Below are 20,049 nucleotides of genomic sequence, written 5' to 3' on the forward strand. Positions count from 1 at the left end.
AATAAATACAGTCATTGCTTACAGTCTTACAGTAGGAAAGGTCTTCATACCTTGGGATTTAATGTCAAAATCATAGAAACACAGAAATGTTTGTTAGAAGGCACCTCAGTAAGTCATCTAGTCCAAGCTCTCACTTGAAGTGTGACTATTTCCAGCTCTAGATCTACTAATGCAAGAAAGAATAACAATCACTTTCAGGATGTTAAATTCAAGCGACTTGTAAACCAGAATAAGTGCATGTTGTCCATTTCAAAGAGATTGCCAACTAGAAGGCCAACTAGACTGGCCTCATTGCTGGGGTCTTCTGCTGTCTTCTCCTCCAGACCCCTCATTTTTGAGCCACTGCATTTCCAGTTCTTGACACCCATCTTAACATTGAGATGTTCCTTTCTCCAGGCCGCTGCTGGCAGACTCCAAGTCAACAGATCTGCAGAGCTTATTAGTGAGGCCACCCCTGATGCTGTCTCACCTAGAGCTGGGGCACTGCTGAGAGGTGTCTCATGAGCTGGAAACGGGAGGGTTAGATGAAAGTCTACAGAAATTTGCTTTGAATGATAGTCATCTTATGAACTCAATGTGTATAATTTTGAAAGGGAACTTACAGGCTTTGGAGTTTTCCATGGAGAAAAGAAACCTGAAATAAACAAAAAATAATGTTAGCAGATTTTTCTGATGCATAAGGAGTGGAAGCTAAGTGGTGTCTATGCTCCCGTTCTTATTCAGGTCTGCAGATAATATCGATATATATGAAAATTCTCTACACACAAAGGGTGAAAACACAAACCACGGGGGATAATTTCTAAGAAAAAATACATGCATATATATATACACACACACATATATATATATGCAAGTGGAGCTAGAGATCATTGCCATACTTTACAAACAGCATGGGATTAGGTTGAAATTAAAAGAACTAAACAAAAGGACTTCCAAATGTCTTGGTGGACATTGGATAAGACACCAAATGACCTGGTATTGATGTGTCAAATGCAGTCGCGCTTTTAAGAAGAAGCAATTCAGAACATCCCATCAACAAAACCTAATAATACAAGAGATTTTTTTAGAAGAAAAGCGTGGAGAACAATAACAGTTTCATCAGTCTAGATGAGGTAGCCAAGTCTTGGGAGGGTTGCTTGTTTTGATATTGTCTTGTTTTTTTGTCATAGTTAGCAAGTGGTCAGACATGACTACCTTTTTCACGCAACTAGTTATCTTCTTTTCCTTGGTTATTGACTGACTGATAACTTACTTTAGTGACTTTCATGAATTTCAAGTATTGTAGCTCACAAATATTTAAAACTCCAGATATGTCCTTTTCATAAAAGGAGATAATTTGAAACACTCATTGTAAACACTGTTCTTATCTTATGCAGCACAATGTTAAAAAACTTACAAAATATTAAATAAAAAAAAGCGTTTCAAAGGATATTGGGTCACATTTTTTTAAATACCAGCTTTCAGCATAGCTTTCATTAAAAAACTCATTCTCAGATTAATAGCAGGCAAAAAAAAAAAGTCTGTGGACCTTCCTAAGTAAGATTAAAAGCTAATAACAAGGAGGTCATTTGTTTTGTCAGAAACAGAAATGGGGCTTAAACCGAGACATCTAATAGGAAGGCTGCTCTTTCATTCAAAAAATGAATTAAGCTGTAAGAGTAGCACTGACTTCATTATTTCTTTTTCTAAGGTGACTCTAGAAAAAGATTAAAATCATGAGAACACTAGGGAAAGTATCTTTCTACAGACAAAACACAACAGGAATTATATTTGTACATAGTATTTAAGGTTCCTAGAGTTCTGTGATAATGAGGTAATTTTTTCTGCCATGATATCTAATTCATTTAGACTGAAAAAATCTTGGAGTGAAAAAGCACTTCAGCCATTTGCAGAGAAACACTGGCTGTTTTGCAATGCTGACGTATAAGCTGATAGTGTTTTTAAACAAAAAGTCTATTGGGAAAAGTAATCCTGGAAAGGTTTATGTTTACTGACTCTACAGTGTCTGGATAAAACCTGCTATATTAACAAGTAGACAGATTTCTTTCCATCTGCAAATTCAAGTTGAGATAACAGGCATCCTCTATAGATCTGGCTTGTACATCACCTTCAGTATTAAAGATTCTGTAGTAGAAACTTATTTAATAACTTCTTGGATGGCAGATGGCTACCTTTTTATTACCTGCTACTGCTCTGTACAGCTAATAAGAGTGAAAGTTAAAAAGCATTTTTCCCCTCAGAGCTAAAGATAAGACTTGAAACTTGCAAGGAGGTTTGCTGAAAGGTATCTCAAATCAACTTACTACCCTGATTTGGTGTTCAGAAAATATTGGTAGAGGTAACACTCCCTCCCCATTGGTACTGGTGCACCTCCCATAACTTATTGTCAGCAAAAATTACTCCAGATCAAACTGAAAGGTCATTTTTTCCTATTTATTTACTGTCTCCACCTAAAAATATGTTTTGCTGGAGTTATCAGAAAATTTTACTATCAATTAAAAATATACTAAGTATTTATAAATCAAAGAAATAATGACATATACATCAAGTGAGGATTTTTAAAAAAAAACCCTCAATTAAAAAAATTCAATTATTCGCGCAAACAAGGAGAACATGGACTTATATTTAGCTTGGAGGCTATGGGCACAGACTGCAACATACAAACGACAACATCTACACTCAAAACAAATAAAAGGCAACATTTATTCACACAGCATGAAATTATGTTAAGAAAACTAACTGATATAGGATGCCACGGAAGTAAAAGATCCAAAGCAGGATTTGAAAAAAGTATTGGATATTCATATGTGTGCAAAAGCATGCTAGAAGCAAAAATCTCTAAAGGTAACAAACCTTGGAACTAATATTAAAATCCGTTCTTCAGTTTTAAATTCAGCTGTTAGACCAAGACCCCATGTAAGATGAGATGGTCTCTCACCTATGTCAAAGACTAGGTGCTACACTAAATTGATGAAGGCCCAGTTCCATAAAGCAAACCTTATCTTATATGTTTCATGTATTTCATGGCAATTTTAATGTTGCCTCACATAACATCTGTATTCTCAGCCGAACTAAACATCCTTTTTCCCAATCTAAAAAAAATGACCTTTAGACAATGTACGGCATTATCAGTTATTCAACATGAGAATGATTATGGATAATTATTGTGAACTAAACATGTCCAGAATTATCACTGGTATTTAAATACACACAACCATTGCTGCAAATTCAAGAATTCAAGAGTATAATGCATGTGTAGTACATTGTAAGTGTAACAGAAACTTCACACGAAAAAGCATAAAAGCAAAATGCACTTTCCTGTGTATTCTGCATACTCCCTTCTAACTTTCACTTTTAAATATTGTTCTGCATAAGTACGGGACCAAATCCTCTACGCATAGAAAATTGAGGCTCAGAAGCTCACCTGAAGAATATATCTTAATAATGTGTATTTAATGCATACTCGACAGTGTTGGCCTTCTGCAGCCACATCTACAGCTGGCAATGAGAAGCAGTGGACTTTCACTTAGTCTTACCTCAGTACACAACACCACATTTTCCCTTGACCTTCTGGCGCTGGTTCATTACATGCTGTGAGTATTCCCCACCAGAGACAGTGGGATTTCACTTGAATGACAGCTGCCAGCAGACTGGCATCAATTCAGTACTGGTTTAGAGGCAAGACTGAAATTTGTTCTCCAAAGAGTGCAGCTTTCAACTTCTGTTGAGTATTAATACAGTACTAATACTGCTCAATCTTCTAATCAACTCACATCTAACTAGGTACACATACTGGACAAGCTCTTAGAACCTCCTTATCCCACTCCCAGATTTCCACTTCTCTCTCCCCAAACTCCCAGCCCCCTACTGTCCAACTTGTGATATCTTCTATAAAAACCTGAGTAGCTGAGAATATTATATATATATACGTATAAGCACCCCTCACCCCCATATTCACATACACTTTTAAAATTTGAAATAATAAAAGCCAACTTAGATCCACCTAAAAATACTTCATGCAGCCTGTTCTTCACATGAATGGCTTTCTGCTCACCCATGTGCCTGGCAGCCATCCTTTCTCGTAATAGCTTCACCACATAAGCTATGGCTCACTTTCTGAAGACTCCCGTATCTTTCTATTAGTTTTAAATAAGTCTTTATCAACACTCCTTCTAAAGGCAGTAGTACAGGTCTGAATTAGTTTCAGAAAGGAGGGTGGGCTTGTGTCAAAGAGCAACCACCACCACTCAGCCAGATGCTAGCAGGAAAATACTATGGTCACCACCTAGTGTAATGTAATGTAACGTGTAAGCATGCGAGGATAAAATACATAACCTCATATACTTCTCCAAAGTTAGTTTTGAGAATATAATGATTTATTTTTCAATGTTGGCCATTTAAACTGTAATAAGGCACAGCAGCTGGTGGCCAATACCTTTATTGAATCTTTAATTGTTCCATTTTAAATGAATAAGCTGAAGTACAGTAACAACCATATGCTTTTTAAAAATCAGAATTACATTTTCTTATAAAGCAGTGTTAGAAAAAATATTTTTGACATTGCTTTTTAAATCATATTTACCACCTTCCAAAATGAGCTTCCCTGGAAATCAGAGCTGTGATGGTTTCTATGTTGTAACTTTACTAAAAACCACCAGTAACAGAAAACAGATTTTGGATTCAAAGATATTTTGGGGAAAAAAATATATTTTTTTTCTTTTTTTCAGATCAAGGCAAATTCCAGCTTCAGTTTACTGTACTTCTCCTTTTCAATGACGATATCCTATAATAAAAGACAAATCACATCACACTTGTATCTATTCCTTCTTATATACAAATTTCAGTATGCTTTTGTCATAAAATATGTTTACGGATTTCACATGTCTTACACTTCAGCCAGTATTTATTGTTGGAAAGTTTAGTTTTCTAAAAGCAGCTTATCAGACAGGACTTAGAGCATTTGCAAGACAGACTCCTGATTTGTTTCTGTTTTTTATTTTTTTCTAATAAAAATCCTGAATTTGTCATATTCTGTAATATCAGTAATACAAACCCAGCCTTTCGTTATTAGTCTGCTGCCATGTGGATGCTTTTTGCTACATTTCCGTCTCCATTATTCTCACTATTTTGTATTGATTCCTGGAAAAGTTCTTAAGACTTTGTAAAATCACAAGTAACCAACGTAGGTATTGCTAAACCACAGGACTTCTAACGATATTCACCTCTGTGGCAGACATGTATGTATAATTAAACTGAAGCCTGGGAACAGTTTGATTTCTGCAGCGACGGCATGTGGTAGTGCTGCAGGGAGGAACTCAACAGCATCAAAGATAAAGCCTTTTAATCCAAAGCAATGTTCAGGGCAAGTCAACTTGCCTCCACATCACTTGTCGCACTGATGATACAGCAAGTGTTTTGCCCATTAGCTTTCGCTGGGCTTCTTGGGGATTTTTGTGCTATAAAAGCCTTGTTGCATATGGCTTCCTGAGCCAAGCTGTCCCAAGCACTGCACAGACCTTTCTCATGTAGATGCTTGGAAGTCAATGAACAGATGGCTGATGAGCACTCCCACAGCATTAGCTGACTCCATGGGCATCTTATCAACGTCCATGTGACAACACTTCACTTCAGCAAAAGTTTTCCTTTCTAGAAAAGTTACTGTATAAATTTACTGTAACAGTAGATTTTTTTTTTTTCTGTGGTTTTTCTTTCTCTTACTGGGATCCCTGAGATGTCTATCAGTTGCCTACACTGGGGCCTCAGTTCCAGAGGTGTCAAATACCCATCAACTTCAAATGGATGTGACAGTGGAGAACTTCTCTGAGAGTTCAGACTCATGGTGTATACTGTTAGCAGGATGCAGGGAACTGTTTCTTACCATTGCCGTTACATCTGGCTTCTCCTTCTGTGTGTTTACCTTTTGTTGAGCTACGCTAGGTGTGGTTGGATTAGGTGCACAGAACTCAAGCTACAACTGGGCTTACTCGTTAAGATGCAAAATATCCTCCAGCTAAAATTCCAAAATTACTGGTGGGAGAGATAATGGAGTTTTTTGCATACATAGAACAAATATATAGCATTAATTCAATTATTCTTCAAATATTTTCCCCTTTTCAGGAAAACAAACCCGATCAATGAGAACAAGTAAATTCAATTAATTTATATACTGTACTAAACAAAATCTAAAAGGAAACATTGAATTAAAATAGATGGAAATAATACTTCTGAAAACAAGCAGGCGATAAAAAGTTTGAATTGGTCATGTCATATTTAAAATATCAGATGATGTATAGGGAATGGCAATTAGTAGTTCCATTTCTAATAAAATCAATCTTTACCATGTAGTATTTTTTCAAAGGTCCGTCTTTTTCAAACAGCTTTAAGTATTGAGCTCTTACTCTAGCAACAACAAAAAGTTGGTTTACCTTGAAATAAAGAGTAGGTGTAAGAAGACTGGGAGGTCTAGCTCTTCAAGCATAGTTAGCTAGTCCTGTTGTCAGCTGTCCTTCAGAGTGACGGTGCCATGCTGCGGAGGATCCATTAGATCTTTGGTTGGGATGGCACCCGATGCAATGGGTCAAAAATCAACACATCCCATATCAGAGTGAGATGAATGACCCATCATGTTTGATCAGGCCCACAACATTATACATGGTTAGATGCAGTGTCTTTTCCCTTGCAGTAGGCTACACACTGGCAGCATGGCAAGTAACTGATGTAGCACTGTGCTGCACTGAGATGAAGGCTGGTTACAGTCATCAGTTCTTATATGAAATGCAGGTTCAGATTAATAAAACTGTGAAATAGGTCTGTCTTCTTTAGGGCTATATACTTATGCCCAGATGTTATTAAACAGTTTTGCCTGAAAGAGACTTGCAACGGTACAAACTGATCCTCAGCAGTTGCTTGTGGTGTCATTTTCCTTTATGTTCCACTACTCCATTGCTCCTGATCTCAACCCAAGTGCGACTGCTACAGAAGTAGTGCTCCAGTCCAAATCAGCACTATTTTTCACTCTCTTTGGCCTACTACACCTGTGAAAAGTAACTCCAAAGAACGAATACGTTCCTGCCCACAGACAATCACTCTAGGAAGGTGCAAGGCAAAGAGCAGGCACAGTTCACAGGAAGGTCAGCTGGATCTTTAGCCCCCACTGGGGTAACACCTTTTGTGGCTCACCTCTTCTCCAGGTGACTTGGGGGCATCATGAGTCCAAGTCTATATTTCTTCCCTTCAAACTTTCAGATTTCTTGATGAGTAGCATAAAGTGCAAGACAGAGAGGTTTGTCAGAAATGATGTGGAGGTAGAGGAGTACCTTGGGAAATTAAACCTGATCTCATCTCACTGAAGTCTATAGAACTGATACAAAAACTTAATTGACTGTGAGATCAGGTACTAAATCAATATTCCGTTTTTTATACATAGGAGCACTTTTTGTACAGTTCATGAAGTTTCACTGACCTAGCCTTCTTAAGCAACAATTTTTCAATAATATTTAGATCTTCACAAATAATTAGAAAAAGGATAGCTATTCAAAGTCATGAATGATAGAAGTACTTGCTGCTCAAGCTGGGACCCTCACCAGTCACCTGTGTCTATAAGAATTTCCTCTAAAATACACCAGAGAATCTGAAGCTACCATTAAGTTTTCACTTTCATGAATAGCAGAGTCTTTGTTAGCAAGAATACAGCCATCAGAAAAGGTCAGAAGCTGGCATAATAATGAGTTAATTTACATTCTAATGGACATACAGCTATTTATTTTGCTTGGCTGCTACAGCTCTGTGGATTGCTTATCAGTCAGAGATTTAAAATAATTTATGAAACCAGAAAAAAACAACAAACTAAATACCATCTTCTGATTAATCTGGATGTGAAGCAGAGCATTTCTGGATCATAGCTAAAATAGTGCAGAGGCAAATGCAACATTGTCAGTGACAGTTTTTGATGCTTAAATGTACTAGAGTTGGGAAAAATAATAAAAATCTCTACAACAATTTCTGGAAATGAGAAATACATTTGTGAACAAGTAGCTTTGTATGTGGTCAACATCAGTAGATTATTTTCCACAGACAAAGTTTGATACTAAACACCTGTAGAATGTCTCATTGGGTGACACTTTTATACGAACTGTCTTCTGTTTTCTGGCACCGATTACCAGAACAGTGTTACACTGTTACAGATTTATTTCCTTGTTGATAGCAAACCATATTATCTGAAGGACAGCCATGTCTCGAAATAGAGAAAATGCTGCTACAGTACAATTCAGAACAGATTTTACTGGGACAACTTCACCGGGAGTAGAAAAAGATATCTTATGGAACGGAGGAAGATCCTCGCCTCTTGCCTTTTATTACAGAAGTTCCTACTAAAAGTTCAAATCCTTAGATCCATATCCTGGTTTATGATTTGCAACTGCAAGTAGTACTGGATGAACTGTTATTTTCCTCACTGAGGTCTATAATATATGTATTTTATGTAAATACTAATCCAGTTAACAAAAGTCTGTATGCCCAGGTACTAACACATGATGAGTGCAGAAAGAGATCTCAGAAGTTTGCTCACATGTTGTAAACTCTACCAACACCTTGAAAAGGTCAAGGTTATTTTTCTGTACAGACAAGAAAAATAACCTTTTGTTTGGCAGAAGGAAATTTTCCCTGAAGAATCTCCAGTTTTGCTCATGTGTGTTGTCCAATGACTGCTGCTAAAATCAGTGTCGCTAGTTCACGTGTCCAGGCTAGGGATTATGCTCTCTACTGTACTGCTCTAATACTGCAAGAGCTAGTAGTGCAAGTCATTCACCGTCTTAGGCAAACATATGGTTGCACACAACTCCCCCTGAGGAGAGCAGACACAGCAAGGTGAAAAGACTGGTATATGTCACATGCACTAAATCAGCAACATAATTTAGAATAGAAATTGAGTCTTCAGAGTCCTGACAGCTCGTGACTGTTGCTTCTAGAAGGGCCTGCGAGTGTTGCCATACCCATAAAGACTCTATATGCTTGCTAAGAACATGTCTGACAACTCAGCCTGGCTTTACTGAAAGCTAATTTAAGCTTCAAAACTAACTTTTCAGGAATACTGCATCGTATTTTCAGAGTTCTCTGACAGTCAGAAACTCTGCCTAACTATGCCAGTGTCTCTGCTCTTTCATGTGTTTAGAATCTGCTCCCATTTAAGATTTTACACTTTCTAAGCACGTTAGACAAATCTCAGTTTACATTATGGCATGTCACTTTGATGAATATCAAGGCATGTTCCCAATATTTTCTGTTAAAATGTAGCTGGAGCACAAGTTGTTTGTACACAGTGTCCTAAAGTACTTTTCATGAAAATGCATTCACAAAAAGTCTTCAGCAAGTGTGGGGGAAAAATATTCAATAATAAATCCATTCCTTTGCTTATATGTAAGCTTCATATTAAGGCATAGATGAAAAGGAGTCACCAGATATTTAGTGTTGACATCTATGCTGCCAGTTCCTCCTCTTCTTAATTCCTTCATTGCATCTATGTTTTCTCTCAGCTACCCCCTTCTTCAGGTGCCTGTTCCCAAATTCTCACAGACTTCTCCTCCCTGTTCCCAGGATTTCCCTCTCTCTGTCCTGATCCTGATTTGAAAACCAGATAATCCTATCCCTGAAGCAGTGATCAGAAAAATCCCTAATAAAAGAATAAAAAAAGATAAATGTATGGAAATGCCCTTGGTGTCCATGACTATTTCTGAATGGGAGACCTTGCTATGCAATTCTCCACTCTAAAGGGAGACAGAAAAACAGCACATCGGAAGTAGTGGTGAACCATGCAACCGAGGTAGAGCAGCCAAGGACTGAATCTAGAAAGATTTCAGCCAACCAAACAGAGATGGAAACCTTGTAGTGACCTGAAAAACTGTCCAGACTCTGTTGTTTGTACTGAATAGTTTTCCAGATATCTAGTCAGTTGCATCACCATCTAGTGTCTTTTGGGTTGGAATATGTATCCTTATGGCATTGCCAGCTGTGACAAAGGACCTGTAGGTGGGAGGTGAGGTGGAATACTCAAGGGCATCTCAATTAGCATAGGATGGCTATATTTATGCAGTTTACTGAAGCCCCCATGAATTATAATGGGCACATAGACACCTGCGCCGAATTTAGACACTGATATTCAGACAACTAAATTTTGATGTCATAGTCTGTGAATTAGGAACTTAATGCAGATGCACAACCATAGGTCTAGTATCAAGGGTGCCATACCTTATATTACTCAGAAATCAGTGCTGGATTGGCAGATACAACACAGAATCTATGGGAGACTTCAGAGCTTCAGTTGTTATCCTGGACAATCTTGACTCTCCCACTGACTCTGCCATTCCATTGGAGGTTTCTTGATACCCCAGTGCATCTCAGATGGTCCTGGACATCTGTTAGTGAGCTCAGAGCTGAGCTCAGAGTCTCACTCCTCCTGATTTCTCTGAGGTTTGGGGGCACTGGACAAAAGTTCATCATAAAATAACAAATAAGTGAAATTACAGAGACTGAGAGAGCCTGCTGGTTTCAGCTGACTGCCTTTCTGTCATTATTAAATTACATTGTAGTAACTTCAGAATTTTGTGTTCAATATGCATTAAGCTGTCAGTAGGTTCTGAATTTTATTGATTTGCTTTTGAAATCTCTTCTGTGACAATGGGAAGTGTCAGGAGCTCAGGTGTGTTAACTATAATTGGCTCATTTTCATACCACATGGCGGAATGATAAACACTCGATGGCAACATAATGAAAGGGTAATCATGCCACTTGGCCACAGTGGTAGAAGCTGGAATAAGCAATAACATGCTTATTTGATTCTTTGGATCCAGATGTTATTTAAAGTAATAATTTCTTTCCAATTTCCTGCTCTTCACACCAGCTTGACAGACCAGATTATTCCTGGTTATAGGGATTCAAGTAGAACAGAAAGATTGACAAACAGTGAGAAACTGTGAAGAAAAGACTAACAGGAGAAACAAAACTTATCACAGGATTCAAGTTTTACATGGTTGAGTCATAGCTGTGAAAGTATATCATTTAGTGTAGGAAAGCGGAATATTTGGCAAGGGATGTTAGTGGAAGGCCAATGTCCAAGGAGTAACAAACCTGTGAACAGAACAGTGAATTTCTAAACTCTCAGTTCCCTGGTTGAACCTCTAGGTAATTCACTTTGCTTTGAGCTGCTGAAGATTTGATACTGTCCACACTGACACGTACCTAGTAGCGATAAACCTCTTTGCTTTCATGTTCACCCAGTCAGGAGGTAATTCTCAGTATTCAACTTACTTATCAAGAAGAACAAAGCTGAATTAGTAAAAGCTTTGCAGCGATCTAAATTATAATGGTGAAAATGACATGAAGTTCAGAAGATTTAGCATAAGCCCATAGGAGCCTGAAAGAAAAAAATGAGAGAGAAATAATGATCGATGGGCATGATACTATTGCAGTACAGAACACTAAAGAGTATAAAGCATGATAAATTGATCAAGATGACCTGGCTTGCAAAAAAAAGGTTGAGAAATGTCACATTTTTCTGAATTCCTGAAGGTTTGAAGATGAGCAATTAACATAAAGAAGGGCTGTGTCGTTAAGTCTAATGAGAGAGGAACAGTATGGATGTGAATTTTACGATGTTTAGATTGTGTGCTGGTCACATGTAGTCCTGCACAGTACTTTAAAAAGTTAATGAACAGAACACTAAAAAATGATGCTGATAAAGGATCCTGACAAGATAGTTGGGAATTGATAAGCATTAAATGAATGTATTACAAGAAAAGGCAAGAAAAACTGTGAATAGGTAATTTTTTTCCCTGTGACAGTGCTCTGCCTCTCAGAGGAACATAAATTGGTTTCAGACTGTTGAGATTCAGATGACATGTCTAACATAATGGAAATAACCCCTCAATACTGAGAAAATTGGAACAGTACATAAACATGACAAGTTAAACAGAGAAGATTATGGTGCTGACAACCGTGAAGCACCTTGTGGACCTCACAGCTGGCCTAAGCTTAAAAATCAGCATTTTTAGAAAGACTTGCTAGGGTACCTAGCATGTATGTCCCTCCTTTTTTAAAATCAGAACTTACTGCATAAGAAAGCAAACCTGGATGTAGCCTTTGGATCTGTAAAACATCATCTTCTTCCTCAGTATACCCACATACCTCAGTATGCCCATATGATCACAGAACAAAACCTATGAATTTATGCTTAAAGACCATAGCTGGCTGGAGGAATCTGGATGAACAGTACAATTAATCAGTGATGGTCATCAAATCAGATGTGATATATACTTTTTCCTTGGGGTTCCCCAAAGAACAGGTAAAAAAATAGACACTAAAGGTAGATCTGTATGCTCTTTAGCCAGTCACCATACAGTTTTGCTGGTGTATAATCCTAATTAGCTAGGATAGGAAATAGTTTGTAGCGGAATATGCCCCTGGCTTTTTTTTTGGTTTTGTTTTTAACTCTTATGAGCTAATTTAAAAAGTATAATTCATGTCACAGGGATCAACAACAAATGATCTGCTTCGGGGGAAGAGGAAGGAAAAGGTTATTTCAAATTAGAGCTTGTTAGTGCTTTTCTGACAAAGGGAGTTTTCATTGGTGAATGGTGATTCACTAAAGCCATTTTTGTGAAAAGCAGCTGCATCTCCAGAATGTATTGAACATTTAATTGGTAAAAAAATAAATAAATCAGATCTCAGATGAAATTTCTAGTTAAGTTCTAGATAAAATACCTACTGACCATCTAATATTTAGCAGGACCATCTAATATTTAGCAAGCACTAAATATTAGATGTTCCTGATAACATGGAGCCTGAAGTAATTCATCCTATTGTAAGCAGGCCTTTATTTCTCATACCATAAGTAAGTTTTTGATCTATCAGGCAATTGACAGTTCTAGACTAAGTTCCTCTATTTCTCAGTGGATGTTCTCTTTGGTGAAATTTTTTAAAAGGTCTAGGACTCAATCTTGGTAGGAAGCGTTTTAAACTTAATAATATTTCATAGGCTAGAGGAAACCAATTACAATCCCATTCTAGTTTCAACAGAATTATATGTCCAGCTACTCAGAATTTAATAATTCAGAAATTATTGCTGCAATTTGAAAATATTAACAAATATACAACAGAAAGCAAACAAAAATATCTTCAGATCCTCTATGGAACAGTTTTTCCATGAAGAATGTTCTGAAAGTTGTGTGTTCTGCTATACAAAGAAAGACCTTAAATGGGAGGCATGACGAACATCTATCATTCTCCTTAATCTGGTAAAGATTATTTACTGTCAATGAGAACTGAAAAAAACAGTGTGCAAGTAGCTATCACATATTAATGAATAAAAGTGGGTACCTCTGTGCACAAACACAAGTCATGAATTTTTATTCATCCCTTTCCTAACATGAATGAGTTCGAAATGCAACTGAATTGCAACTTCTATGCCAGCACTCTGCAAGAGATGCATTTTGATTTAATGACAAAAATATGTACCTTGTTATTCTGCAGTTCTTTACCTCTCAGACAATATAGGGGAGCAAAAAAAAAAAAAAAAAAAAGCTTGTGAATACTTCAGAATTAATACTCACTCTCTAGAGACTAGGTTTGATCCTCCACCTCCAAAGTTTCATTTCAGAGGCATTAATTTTTCCTTCCTAAATTTGTTGGGTTTAATTTGCAACATTATTTCCAATACAGAAAATGAATGTTTTATTACTTATTATATTGCATTCTAAACCACTATTATTTATTTTTTATTTCTATTATTCTTTGAGATCTTTGTGTATTTCCAAATATAACCTTCGTAGTTTTAAATAGCAAAAGGGAAAGTGGTAGCAGTATATTTTAATTTAAGGCTCTTTTTCTGACTTCATAATTACAATGATGCACATCATCTTTGTGTTTTATCACCCCAAACTGTAAAACTGGTGTAACAGAACTTTCCCCTTTTGTAAAAATCTCTGAAATCCCTAGAATTTCTGTCTAATTTTGTTTCTTCATTACTAACTCACATTTAAATAGCCACAGAAATGATGTCAGAGTTACAGCTCAGGAGGAGAAGCATCATCAGTCCTTAGTTCCAGCATTCAAGCCTTTGATCTGCAATGTGCAGAATATGCCAACCTGGGATGCTGGTGAAGAAATTACTTTTTATTTTGTGGCAATTTAGCCGATTTTGATTTGGTGTTTCCTTCCCACCTGAGACGGAATCCCAGGTTAGCCAAAGATTTGTTAGATCTGCCTAGACTCCTTCTTATAGACAACTCCAAAGGCTTTTATATATATATAAAACCAAACCAAAACCTAAACCACCAGGCTTTATTATAACTAAAATACATAAGTTTTCAAATAGAGAAAATGTAAAATGATTAGGTGAAGAATATAGAAGCAAAAGGTGTTTCTGAACAGCTTGCCCTGCTCGCTATGTCCCTACATTACAGGAGCCTGTTTCCAGCGAAATCAATGACTTCTTGAGTTAAAACAAGCTCTGTATACTCCCTGCCGGTTCCCAGAAGATTTTTATCCCATTCCCTCTGGGGCCTATGTGTCTGCTCCTTGCTCTTCTCAGCAGGTTCCTGGATTAGGCTGCAGATGTCCAGCTCTCTACCCTGAGTCCTCTTCCACTTGCTCAGATCCCACAGCCATTGGAAATGTCTCTCCGTGAGGAGGACCTCAGGGAGGAGCAATCTGTCTTCGCTGCAGGAGGACCTCCCTGACCCAGGTACTTCTCAGAGGAAGGAAGGTCGCATACAGGCTTGGAAGAAACCAAATATATGCTCTCCATCAGACTGCTGTTATCTACTTGACACAGAGGATGGTTGTAGCTGTTTTAAGTAAATAGATTCTCATGTTAACCATAAATGTCTTTCAAGCAGTTTTATAGCTAGCAGACTCTGGTACCCAGAGTGTTGTAGGTCAGGGACTGTGCTTCCTCTCTGCTGAAAAAAAGGATCATCCTACAACACGACTCCTTAGAGAACTGTTTAAATGACCTAAAACATTTTTTCTGAATCTCTAATTCTTCACTATCTGGTTTCTACCCTTTCAGCTCTGTTTTAGACCACTTTTCCCAAACCAGGTCCTTTTCTTCCATTTCTACAAGCTTTTAATGAACAACTGCTTGCAAGATTCCTCACAGGAAATAAATTCTGAAATGATATGCTTAATTGTCTGCACAGGAAATGACACATATTATAGGAGCTGGGTATTAAGGAAACATCTTTCCATCTACTTTGCACATGGACAATTGAATCAGCCATTACTTTTGCTAATGAAGAACTGTATGGGAAATCCTAGAGAAATCCCACATTTCAGGTCATTACTAACAATAATAGAAACTTTAGCTAAAGATAAGACTCCTGCAACAGGCTTGATCATTGCATAGTATATGGAAGTGTCACGTAATAACTTTGAAGTAAATGTGGAAATTGGAATAAAGGATGGAAAAACAAATATGAACTTAAGAAGCGGGGAAAAATGATCTGGAACAAGTTCTCATTGATTTTGTTAACATTCATAATAAATGCAGTAAAATAGCTTACCAATGGCATCTTACTGAGAAAAACATATAAACAGTAAGTTTTATTTTAAGAAATAGTGCTGAATTTGCCTTTTTCATTGTGGTGTTATGCTCAGCTCATTATCCGTAATGATTCAAAAGCACTTTGGCAAGTTTGGGCTGCATTCTTTGCTTTGTGTTTCAGGAATTAATTTACACTGACTGCATAAAAATGCTTTCTGTTTGCTGATGCTTAATTTATTAAGTATTCCACATTGCTCTTATCAGTAATGTGTCATCTGTCCAATGACATGGACCAATCTCTCTGCCATCTGTAAACTTTATCAGTATTGTTTTTATGTTTTCTACAGGATCTTCATAAAAAGTGTAATATAGTCAAAAGCCAAGAACTTATCCTAGAAGAAGCTCATTAAAAATAAATTACCTCACTGATATCCTACTTATAGTTATGTTAAAAGATCAATCAATTAACCAATTTTTCAATTCAATGTAAGCCATAGTAATTTTACTTGTTTCCATTTTTAAATAAGGAGTGGGGCTGTTGCATCTAAAGCCTTATGAAAGTCCATTATATAAAAACAATTAAATTTTATAATGAAACTTGTAACATTAATAAAGATATTAATATATATTTAAACTGAAATAATCTATTTTCTGCAAGCCCACATTTATAACTGCCCTTTTATAAAGAAACCCAGATTACTTTCTATGGTAGCATAAATGGGATTTCAGATTTAGCTATAGTGCATGAGACAGATTCCAACCTTTGTGATAATACAGTTTTTTTTTTAATATCTTCAATTGTTCTATGCTTGCCTCTGGTGTGTGGGCAGGACTCATCTCAGGCACCCTTGTCTGGCTGGCTGGTCAGCTAAGCTAAGGTCCTCAGCCAGACTTCTCTGTAATCAGTGGAGCATGATGGGTGAACTCAGAGAACAAGCTGCTTAAGCAATGACTGAATAAAATGACGTAAGTCATCTTCAGGCGCCTATTTTCCACTACTGACTGCAGGGGTAAGTATTTTGATTAGTGTAGACTAGAAATCTAACTTTTTTATAGTTAAATTGAGATTCATCTGACCAAATGTGAGTGGAAATTTCAATATGAAACTTTGGTAGGTGAGTTTTTAAAAACTTTAATAATCAACAGGGAAGAATAGTCTCTTTTAGAATACTATTCATTTCAGCTGCTTTAGATGTTTACAGTAGCTGAATGGCACCATAGAGGTGCCTGTTTTCCTCATCATACAGCGATCCCTGCTTGCTGCCCAGCTCGGATGAGGAAGGATGCCCTGTAGCTGTCTACGCAGGATCCCTGATAAAACCAGCTGAGGTGAATGTGGCTATATGTGTTGCAAGGCAAGCCTGGGAAGATAGGCTGAAGCATGTAGCATGTAAAACAGTTTCAGCTTCTTTGCCTTTAAGGACCTGTAAAAACTTACATTGACAATTAATTATCATGAAATGACTGTTTAAAAAGGGCCATTTTGACTGAAACTCTATATAGCTGATTTTTCTTTTAGTACAATGCATCCTAATGTGCTTCTATTAGGATAAAGAGCTTGAGAAAGTTGAAAGTCTGGTATACAATAAACAAGTTACAAGATAAACCTCTTGCTTAATTAAGATTAACCTTAGTAGAAATAATCGTTGCAGTTGATGTCCATGTAGTGAATGTTGGCTGGAGCAGACTATCTAGCTGTTCCTATTTTAGAGCCAACACCACAAGCTATTGAGATCTCTCAGGAATGCTATATAATAAATAAATAAACAAACACTGTGTTATTTTTCAATTATAGGGTGAGAATAATTTTCTGTGTATGTAATCTCAATGAACACATCTGGCAAGCTGAAATCAAAAAGCATGTCTCATTCTTTCTGTTTGCATCAATTTCTAAAGAACCTTCATATATAAAGAAATATGTATTTGCTTTATATAAATATATACATTTAATACAGTGTAATAAGGAGACAAGATTAAATAACTTCTCTTTCTCTCTGAGAAGTACAGTGGAAGATGTTTAAAATTATCCAGATGGTGATTTATTACATTCACTCAGAGACCCTCTCTTTTAGCACCTTGGGCCCCCAAACATGAGAAAGATGGAGAACCATAGAATAATATAAGTGTTTAGATTGCAAGAGGCAGTTGGAGTTCACCTAGTCCAACCTCCTGCTCAAAGCAAAGCTAAGTTCAAAGACTGGGCTGACATTCAAGAATGACAGCTTCTCTGAATTGCTCAAATGAAGAAAAATGGAGCCAGACTGACAAGCAATAAACATACAGACTGAGGAAGGACCTGGGTAAAACATGGGAAAAAGCTAGTGAAGAAGGGCAGAAATTGGATGGAGATGACTGTCTTTGGCTCTACCACATTTGTTGGCTCTCACTGACCACAGATCAAAGCCCTGTGCACTTTTCTTTTCCCCAGACTTCTCTCTGGACTGCTGTAGGACCTCCCATTGATGTAATCATCCTTCATTTTGGTTACACAGTTGAATTATTCTGCCAGAATCTTTCCATCTTCCTTTAGTAATTCTTGATACTTATTCCTGAGAACATTACATGTTAAATAGCATGAGGCTTAAGAGCTATGCAAAAGAGCAGCTAGGTCTTCTGATACACTATCCCACTAGGATCATATTTACAAAATAAAAAGGAACAAGTTTCTCCACTGGTCATTCCGTTTTTTTCCTTAAGGAACAGATTAAGGTGTCTTCTGCGCTATTTCAGAGATATGATAGTGTTTATACTGCAGTAGAGAGGTGCTGCTTGGCCCCGGATGCCTAAAATAATCACATTTATTGAGAACAAGTAGTTTAAAATACAGAAATTATTTCACATGGATAGTAAGAAAAAGCTGTTGACTTTGTATTGACAAATGTATTTAGTTAAGCTATTAAAATATATGCAGATAATACTGTGGTATTTCCCATAATCAGCAAACCTTTTCTATGATGCTAACTAATCCCTGAAGTATTACTTAATGATTTTTTTTATTCTTTAAGAAAAACTGTATTATTATTATTATTATTATTATCATCATTATTATTATTGCTATCATCATCATTTATCCTTTTAAAATATTAGCAAACTTTCTGCTAGGGAAAAAACAACTCATTGTAGAAATGGAAATTAATTGATAAAATGAATTTAAAGATCATTAAAATATTTTCTTATTCAAAGGTTTTGAGTCTGTGCTTTTATTCATGCATATAGAGTCTTTTCCTAATTATCACAGGATCTTTAGAAGTTCTCTATCTAGAACACATGAAATGCAATAAAAAATGCTTACATTAGAGAAAAAAGAATTCTAAAAAGTCCATTAAATAAAATTTGCACCTAACAGAAATATACACTAAAAATAAGGTGACCCTAGGAATGTGTGCACAGAAAGCTTGCCTTCTTTTAGCTCATGGTAATAAAAGGTACAAAATAAATAGAAGTCAAGATTTTTCGTGTTTACCAGACAGGAAAACTGCACAGTATGTTTCTCATACACTGAAATACTGTTCCAAGTTATGACAAATCTGGCTTTGGAAAGGAATTTATTTCTTTCAGAAACCTGTTTTGACACACTTGGGAGTCAACTGTCAGAGTTTGTGCCTGACAGCTTTGGCTTCCATGTCCTTTTTTATACTGTAATCTGAAGGTGACCCAGCAAAGGTGTATGTATCCTGGTGTTGGTTTTGATTGTGTTTGAATTATGAGTCACCTAAAGGCTTCCTGAGAAGGGCAGTGTTGTATTTAATACATGTATGCTCTTGGTTTATAAAAAAATAAAAAAGTTGAGCATTACTCATAGAGGGCAAGTGTAGCCATTGGTAAAGCCTTCCTTCCGTTTTTAAGAATGTAAAAGAAAATTGCTTAAAGAATTGTACAGGGATAAATACCTCATCTAGAAGACTAATTTAGTTTCTGCTTTTTTACTGGATAGGCAAACCACAGGAGCCAAGAGACTTTTGTGGCTCTCGTAAGTGGTTTAGGAAGTGCCTGAAAATCACACCTTCCCATCTCCCCAGTGCTGTGTCTCGTGTTTGTAGCACAATAGATAATGTACTCACTTGTTTCATAGTGTATTAGCTTACTTTATTACTATAAAATATTGCACTATATTACAAATCACCACGTCACAACGTCTACACAATGTACTTTGACAACAGATTTGGAAACCCAACAAATGTTGTTTAATAGGACATTACATTATACTGAACCAACAGAAACATTGTTCAAAACATTTAGACTAAACTTTAGACATGCCTCAGTACACAAGCACAGGTTGTATGGTACTTTTTTAGAGTCCAGCTCTGTAGTTCTCCCTCCTTAGGCTGCCATCTCCCAGATCTCCTCTGAGATTCACTCAGAGCCTAGACTATGGGCAATGAGGAAAAAAATGAGTTTCTTTATGCCCCAGTGTTGCAGTAGGTTCTGCCATGTACCATGCTTGGGAGGTATTTGGCTTCAAAAGATGCCATTTTTCACTGAGATACACAGTCCAAGATAACCTGGTTAGTTTT

General features: G+C 36.8%; 1 protein-coding gene across 2 annotated transcripts in view; it reads right to left on the bottom strand.

Moving 5' to 3' along the window:
• MAGI2 (membrane associated guanylate kinase, WW and PDZ domain containing 2) overlaps positions 1-20,049 on the bottom strand; it is a 775,461-nt gene that overhangs the window by 97,156 nt on the left and 658,256 nt on the right. For both annotated transcript variants that reach the window (XM_050892165.1, XM_050892157.1), the window contains exon 11: positions 603-634. In XM_050892165.1, coding sequence (XP_050748122.1) covers positions 603-634 — 32 coding nt within the window. The remainder of the gene's footprint in view (positions 1-602; positions 635-20,049) is intronic.

The sequence above is a fragment of the Gymnogyps californianus genome, chromosome 1 (genome assembly GCF_018139145.2).
Source record: "Gymnogyps californianus isolate 813 chromosome 1, ASM1813914v2, whole genome shotgun sequence".
NCBI classification, from domain to species: Eukaryota; Metazoa; Chordata; class Aves; order Accipitriformes; family Cathartidae; genus Gymnogyps; species Gymnogyps californianus.